The sequence below is a fragment of the Mastacembelus armatus genome, chromosome 18 (genome assembly GCF_900324485.2).
Source record: "Mastacembelus armatus chromosome 18, fMasArm1.2, whole genome shotgun sequence".
Classification (NCBI taxonomy): domain Eukaryota; kingdom Metazoa; phylum Chordata; class Actinopteri; order Synbranchiformes; family Mastacembelidae; genus Mastacembelus; species Mastacembelus armatus.
Genome location: NC_046650.1, coordinates 9,126,704 through 9,134,906, shown reverse-complemented (window position 1 = coordinate 9,134,906; position 8,203 = coordinate 9,126,704). Strand labels below are relative to the sequence as shown.

Below are 8,203 nucleotides of genomic sequence, written 5' to 3'. Positions count from 1 at the left end.
AGCGAACAAAAATGAAACGTGGGGTTCCTCAGGGGTCTATTCTTGGTCCTCTCTTATTCAATATCTACATGCTGCCCCTTGCTCAGATTATGGAATACCACAACATTGACTACCATACCTATGCAGATGACACCCAACTTTATATATCACTATCATCTCATGATTATAGTCCTCTAATTTCATTATGTGAGTATATTAATCAAGTCAAAGAATGGATGCGCCTGAATTTTCTCCAGCTCAATACAGACAAGACAGAAGTGATTGTGTTTGGCCCCAAAAATGAAAGGTCAAAGGTCATTGCTCACCTTGACTCCATGTCATTGAAAGCTACAAATCAAGCCAGAAACCTTGGTGTAATCATTGACTCAGACCTGAATTTTAACAACCACATAAAATCCATCACTAAATCTTCCTATTACCACCTGAAAAACATTGCTAGAATAAAAGGTTTTCTGTCTAAACAAGATGCAGAAAAACTTGTTCACGCATTTATTTTCAGTAGGTTAGATTATTGTAATGGCTTGTTCACAGGTCTTAGCAAAAAGTCAATCAGGCAGCTGCAGCTAATCCAGAATGCTGCTGCCAGAGTCCTTACAAACACCAAGAAACTGGACCATATCACACCAGTTCTTAGATCACTACACTGGCTTCCCGTTAGTCAAAGGATAGATTTTAAAATCTTATTGCTAGTTTATCAAGCACTAAATGGTTGTGGACCAAAATATATCCAAGATATATTGGTTCCCTATGAGGTTTCCAGACCCCTCAGGTCATCTGGGACAGGTCTACTGTGTGTTCCCAGAACCAGAACCAAACAAAGTGAAGCAGCATTCAGTCACTATGCTCCTCACTTGTGGAACAAACTTCCTGAACACCTGAGGTCTGCTCAAACTGTCAGCTCATTCAAATCAGGACTGAAAACTCTGTTGTTTACTGCTGCCTTCGAATAATTGTTCATCCTTGTTTTCTTAATGTGCTTTTATGTTTTATTTTAATTTACTTTACTTGATTTAAATTTATTTTATGTTAAATGTCTTTATTTTTAAATGCTCTTTTCAATGCTTTTAATGTAATTATATGCCTTGTAAAGCACTTTGAATTGCGTAGTGTATGAAAGGTGCTATACAAATAAATTTGCCTTTGCCTTTGCCTTTGCCTTTGCCTAGAGCTCAAATTGCTGCCAAACATCAAACACTAGCTAGAAGTAAGATTGCTGCTGGTCTAGACAGCCTTCTCAACAACATAGAAAACAAGACAAACCAACAGCCAGACCTTAACAATCCTTTCCCCACTGACACACTTTGCTTCTCTTTCAGAGTCATTCACTGGAGCTGGCAGCACTGTCGGCCATATTTCTTACCTAGTGTTTTAGGCTCCACCCATTTATACCCAGTTCACTCAATACCACCACAGTTTGAGTTTGCCTGGAAACCCTGATGCTTCTTCTTTTTCTTCTTTTCCTTTCGGTTGCTCCCTTCAGGGGTCACCACAGCCAATCATCTGCCTCCATTTAACCCTATCCTCTGTATCCTCCACACCCACACCAACTATCCTCATGTCCTCCTTCACTACATACAAGAACCTCCTCTTTGGTCTTCCTCTAGGCTCCTTCCTGGCAGCTCTAACCTCAGCATCCTTTTACCAATGTATTCACTGTCCCTCCTCTGAATATGTCCAAACCATCTCAATCTGGCTTCCCTGGCTTTTTCTCCAAAACATCTAACATGAGCTGTCCCTCTGACGTCCTCATTCCTGATCCTATCCATCCTCGTCACTCCCAGAGAGAACCTCAACAACTTCAGCTCTGCTACCTCCAGCAACTGCCTCCTGTCTTTTTCTCAGTGCCACTGTCTCTAAACCAGACAACATTGCTGGTCTTACGACTGTCTTGTCCACCTTTCCTTTCATTTCTGCTGATTTCCTTTCATTCTTTATCCTTTTAATACCATCAATCTCTTGCTGCCTCAGGCTGTGTACATCTTCTTTATCATTGAGTGCTGTGCTGTACCACCTGTCTAAACTTTTAACTGGTTTCTCTATCACTGTTGGAATTGCTTCCCCATTGAGACAATCCTTTAGTCTGCTAACACACCTTTTACTATTCAAACACTTCTTGATTTCTCTGGCTCGACCTTCATCCTAGACCCAAAGTTAGGGAACAACTTATCCAATAGTTTTTGTACATGGTACAGTGGTAGTGATGGTTGTCGTGTCGTCCATGTATGCACATATTGGTGGTAACTGCTGCCCTGACTGATCCTTCTCAACTCCCACAAACCACTTGGATACCACCTGGATGATAAGAACTAATGGTCAGATTGTGCATCCTGCCATAATGCCTCTCTTTAATAGTTGCTACACCACGTTCTTTGGTTGGAAAACCTAACTGAATGTTGCTAGATCTAAGAATACCACGAACTTTAATGAGACAATGCAGAAGGTTTTTACAAGGGAGACTTGCCTGTGAGGTTGGTACACACAGTACAATTACATGGAAAAGTCTCTCCAAAGATATATGGACAAGTGCCTACTATTAGCAGTGGACACAGCCAACTATAAGACCAAAGCAGTGGACAAAGCAGAACATCAGCAGAGAACAAACTCTCGGAGCAGATAATCCACAAAAGGAGTGCATCATGTTAGTATGTAACTATGTTATATAATGGTTGCATAAATGCAAAAGAAATTCCATGTCGAGAAAGGACATGTCAAATGTTTGTCTGGACGCTTGCCAAAACATCTCATCCATCCATCCATCCATTATCTATACCCACTCAATCCTTAACCAGGGTCACAGGTTAAATGGAATAAAGTATTTATACATATGTTGTTACTAGGGTACAGGGGATATATAGGAAATATAAACCATCATATTTTCATAATCTTAGAATGAGTCTTTAAATTTTCTAACCAGGGTGTGGGTCTCTTTTCACAGAGGCAGCCATGTTGCACTGCAATGTTTCTACAGTAGTCTAAAAAAGAAAATCCAAACACTGGCTCTAGACCGGGAACCTTGTTTTGTATTAAAAGTGATGACCAGTGTTCAGAAGGTTGCATTTTGCAGTCTCACTACTAGATGTCATTAAATCTTTCACATCTTACACTTTGCAGAGTTAATTAAAGGAAAAACACACTTTCAAATAATTACCAAACATTGATTTTATTTTCAGTTGCACAGTTTGTATCTCAAATAATACATTTTCCATTTATATTATGGATCTTAAATATAGTTTGGCAGTTCCTTCAACAAAACATTTAAAAACCAGTGTGATTTTGTATTTTTAACAATTCATGCCAGACACTGAAAACATCTTACAGGCAGTAAAATTCCCACAGACTGTTATTAAACAGAAGTAACACATGAATCTCAGCCTGTCACAGGCCATGATAGCTCAGATACTATTATAGTACAACAGACCATTTACACTAAAATAAAATATTCTTGAATAAGAACAAAGGCATTTCCAAAGTCAGTTTGAGCCACCCTTTCTAATGACACATTAAACAATGACTACATCCTGTCCTTCCCCGATTCTTTCCTCAAGAGGACAGATAACCAGTGGGGCGGTGTTTTTCCCACTGTCATGAACACAGGGGTTAAAATATGGGTAGAGAGGCTCTGTGAAGGTAAACCCACTGTAGGTGTAAATGTGAGTCTTTGCGTCTGCGTCGTAGAAGGCGACAGATCCTTCCTCGTAGTCCAGGAATATGCCGATTTTCTGTGGGGTTTGCTTCAGGGGGAGGGTGACGGATGGGCTGGTACATGCAGACAGACTGCTGCCTTTCCGCCGGCAGATTGCCCAATAACCGCTGTCAGGGCGAACTGTGACAGCCCCCTTCCTGTTGATGGACTCTCTGGCCACGCCAAGATCCCAGTCTGTTTTATCCCCAACCTGAAAGACGAGAATCAGAAAACTACATTAGACAAGCAACAACAACAACAGAATGGAAACAAAACTAAACCCAACTGCCTTGCATGTTTTCATTTGTTAAATGTCTTTCTCATAGTGAAAATGCATCATGATATGTTTGAGCTTACTACATATAAAACTTATAAAATGTTAACTTAAACCAAAAACTCTTCAATATCTTTTTGTGGTATTTTAGTTTTCTTGATCTTAAATAATGGAAAACAACAAAGAAGAGCTTGAAAGTGTAAAAATCCAATCAACAAAAAGAATGTAATGATATATGTTGTTCATTAGTTTACACCTTTATATGCTACAGTTGTAGAACATGTAGCTAAAAATAACAAGCCTGATTGTGTGTAACAACACAAAGCAGCTGGTGACACACTGTGGTGTCAGCTGTTTTCATGGTCATCCCATAGCCTAAAGGCTAAAATCACACCTAGACTGGTTTGCTGGTTTGTTTTAAGGTGTGTTTTCATGTTTGTCAGCACATACCTGGACCACCCAGTAGTTTCTTCCAGATGTGAAGCTTTGTTTCCCCAAAACACAGACGCAGGAGTCGAATCTCTGAGGATTTTCTGGAACTGTCTTCTTCTGGCCACTGAGGCTCACCTGTAGATCATCATCATCATTATTATTATTTTCAGATTCATTAGCTAATTAACAACATAAGCAACATGCCCTTTTCATTGTTTTTATAGTCTTAAATGTAGAAACCATAGGTAGTTTGTACATGTTCAATCAGTAATTATGTAATGGCTCTACCTTCTTTCCATCTGAAGATAAGACCAGCCAGCCTGAAGCAGTCTCAGGATCTAGAGTCACATCAACTGCATACTGATTCATCTCGTCAGCCTCTGCAAACAGGAAGAAAAACTATTATTTTCAACTGGTTTTCATAACAATCTTTTGAATTTACATTTTGTAAAACATATCCGCGTCTTTTGCCCAGTGACTACTGACCTTCTGCCGACAGTTTGTTTACAGTTTCCTGACACACGTCCACCAGCTTAGAGATGGATTTCCTCACGGTCCCCATGCAGTTATTAGAGTGGACTGTCACCATAGACCACTCTCTCATGGATGGGGGTCTACTCAGAGGTGGGTAACTCTAAAATATGAAAGACACACACCTTTCTCATGAGTGTCGCTCTTGAAATTTTGACAAGGCATAGAAATGTTCAAACACAGTACAAGTATCACACCTGCAGGAATTGAAGAGGGTTCTCAATATGCTCCAGATCCTCCAGTTTGAAGGTCCTCTCCTGAAGTTCATTGATTTCTTGCTCAAGCTCATTGAGCAGCTCCTGACTTCTTTTCCTAGCTTCTTCCTGCTTCTCCTCGAGCTCCTTGATGAGCCCAGCATGGTGTTTCTGGATGGTGGTTATCAGCAGGCTGCAGACCTGAGTACTTCTCTCAATCTCCATTTCAGTGTTTTTCTGTCAATTAACACAATAAATTTGTAACTCAATGAAACAAAAACAGACCTGATGTCACTTAAAGATTTCATCCATACATCAATGCAGAACTTACCTGGCTTAAGATAAATGAATTTTTGATCGTCCTGACTTTGCTCAGTCTGGCCTGAATCATCTGTTGAATGTCAGCCTTTGTCTCCCTCAAATTAGTCTGCAAAATGTAGAAAAAACATGTTTGTACAAGTGGAAAACAGGTTGAAAGTGCAGGTATTTCTTAGAAAAATAGATTTTTAGCGTTTTTAGAAAACACATTTTGCTGACCTTGATCCTGTTGCACTCCTTTCCCATTGGGACGATGTAGTGGTTTTTGTGCCTTCTTCTAGTGCATTTCACACAAATGGCTGTGTGATCGTTCTTGCAGAGCATTGTCAACGGTAGTTTATGCTTTCCGCAGAGCTGACTAGCAGCCGGATCTGTTACCTCATGAACTTTGCCCTCCACAGAAAGTCGAGGATCAGATTCCTTGTCATGGTTTGGTAGCACAGACCTATTGATTTTAAATATAGTCTGTTAAATCTCAATGAAATTCTCATATTTCACTTTTTTAATACAGTTTGGAACAAGAATGCTTAAAAAAGTAAAATAGATATATATATATAATAAATCGAACCTTATAATTTCAGCAAATCCTACGTTTGGCTTGAGTGCTGGGTAACTGCTGAAAGCTTCTTTGCAGAGTGGACATTCCCACTTGTCTCTTGTATCCCAGAAACCTTTGATGCAGTCCAGGCAGAAGTTGTGTCCACAGGGGATGGTGACGGGTTTGGTGTAGATGTCCAGACAGATGCAGCAACGGAACAGCTCGTCAAGCACCATGGAGCCTGGAAAAATAAATCAAATAGTTTTATAGTTTTTATTGTGCACAACAGAACGGGATTATATTTCTATAAAACAAAATCATGTAATAGTTGCATTAAAGCAAAATAAATTCCATGTTGACAAAGGACATGTCAAACATTTGTCAGGCCTGACAGACAGTTGGCCTAACGCTCTTTTCATTCATGCAAGAAAAAATGTTCAAAAGTACATTTGGTATCACTTGTCGATGGACGCCCTTTTTCCATCACTGGGGTGAAAAATAGAGCAGTATTGTATCTCAAAACAAAAAGAAACTTATGACAAAATATTGAGAACGGATCACTATTTTGAGTATTTTGAGTATTTTGTATTTTCCATCCCAGTGTCAGAAATGGGCTTCCATAGTTGGCTGGAATTGAATCTGCAGTTTTGTGTTTCTTGTTGTCTTAAAATTGAGGCTTGAAACTTCTGCATCATAAAAAATGCAAGGATGATAAAAACTCATCACATATATGAAACACACTGGCAAACTTTACAACAGAATGTCACTATATAACAGAATTGAGAGGTTCTTAATAAGTAAAATATGGACAATTTGAACTTTTAATTTGAAATATTCGTATATATATATATATATATATATATCAAATTAAAAATCCTCCATATTTTACTTATTTACAGATATATATGTATACATCTCTCATATCTCTTGGTAACAACTTTTGACAGTTTTTTTTTTTCTGTGTAAGTTTGTTTTGTTTGGCCCCATGATATAAATCATGACATTGTATGGGGCACATTGAAATTGATTCTATATTTTAAAGTTTTTAGACCCCTGCTTTTGCAGTCTGAGTTGTTTTCTCATGCTGATTTGAAATCTATTCTCATTGCTGCTGATTGCTAGATGATATATGCTGCTGCTGCATCTCTCTTGTCTTATATTCACAAACCAACAATTTTTAGACATACAACAACAATTTCACGCATCAGTGACACAACTGGTAGTTAATTAGAATAGAGACTAATGAAAAATTAATTTCCTAAACAAAATTTCTCCTTTATCAACTTGTTTTAAAGTCATGATCTTATGTTAAATAAAAGTCTAAGAACCAGTTGCTTTCTTTTTTCCCTGATCTCACAGCCTACACAGTGTTTTTTACCATCAGTAAGTGCTTACCTGTTTGGGTTGACATGTTGAGTCCTCCGTTCATGCTTACGAGATGCAGCATATACTGCAGATGCTGTAAGCAGCGGTTTAAATACTATCCTGTCTCTGTCTGGGATTAGTCATAATGTCTGTTTACGATTTAGCTCCTCCCTGCGGTTTTGTTTTCTCAAATGCCTCAGTCTTTCTGGTATCTCTGGTCCTTCCATTGTCACACCAAATTTGCGCCAAGATCATGTTGTCAAGCTCATCTAACTGGCTCACCTTGCTGCAGGCTGAACTCACTGGAAATTTTGTTCTTTCACAGTAGACACATCCATCACTTACACCTGCCCCATTGAGTCTTTTTTTTTTTTTTTCAGGTCTGTCTAAACATCACAATTATAATACTACAACTTCCACTTCCACTTTATTGAAACTCACACATTCTTTTTCCCCCTGGATATTTTTTAATCTGGCAACTTTGACAGCCAGCTCTTAAGTAAAATGTAATAAATGATTCAGGGCCTCAAGTTAAATGCATCTCGGCACTTAATTTATTTTGTTATTAGATTTTTTTTTTTTTTTTACAAAATATTATATTAGTTGATTTTTTAAATATATAACAAGATACCTGTGATGGACTGGTAACCTGTCCAGGGTGTACCCCTGCCTTTCACCCAAAGAGAGCTGGGATAGGCTCCAGCAGATCCCTGTGACCCTAAATAGGAATAAGCAGGTATAGATGGATGGATGGATGGATGGAAAACAAGCTACAGCCAGTGTAAACCTCTCAAAAATGTAATTATCTGACCACTTGAAGGCCATTTCACAATGGAATTTATAAGATAAGATGTAAGAATCCCTGTCAA

General features: G+C 38.7%; 1 protein-coding gene across 1 annotated transcript; it reads right to left on the bottom strand.

The window, feature by feature from the left end:
* Positions 1-3,144: 3,144 nt before the first annotated feature.
* LOC113125717 (E3 ubiquitin-protein ligase TRIM39-like) lies at positions 3,145-7,419 on the bottom strand. Its single transcript, XM_026299372.1, has 9 exons — positions 7,365-7,419; positions 6,000-6,210; positions 5,651-5,876; positions 5,445-5,540; positions 5,117-5,350; positions 4,875-5,022; positions 4,677-4,768; positions 4,407-4,523; positions 3,145-3,893 (listed from the first exon to the last, which is right to left on the bottom strand). The coding sequence occupies exons 1-9, from the start codon at positions 7,414-7,416 to the stop codon at positions 3,501-3,503; spliced, it is 1,569 nt and encodes a 522-aa protein (XP_026155157.1). The 5' UTR covers positions 7,417-7,419; the 3' UTR covers positions 3,145-3,500.
* Positions 7,420-8,203: the final 784 nt, after the last annotated feature.

Coding starts and splice junctions, on each gene's coding strand:
- LOC113125717 (XM_026299372.1), bottom strand. CDS start 7,416: ATGCTGCATCTCGTAAGCATGAACGGAGGACTCAACATGTCAACCCAA. Junction 4,769..4,874: donor AAACAAACTGTCGGCAGAAG/GTCAGTAGTCAC, acceptor TCCTGTTTGCAG/AGGCTGACGAGATGAATCAG. Junction 3,894..4,406: donor GAAACTACTGGGTGGTCCAG/GTATGTGCTGAC, acceptor CTCGTCTTTCAG/GTTGGGGATAAAACAGACTG.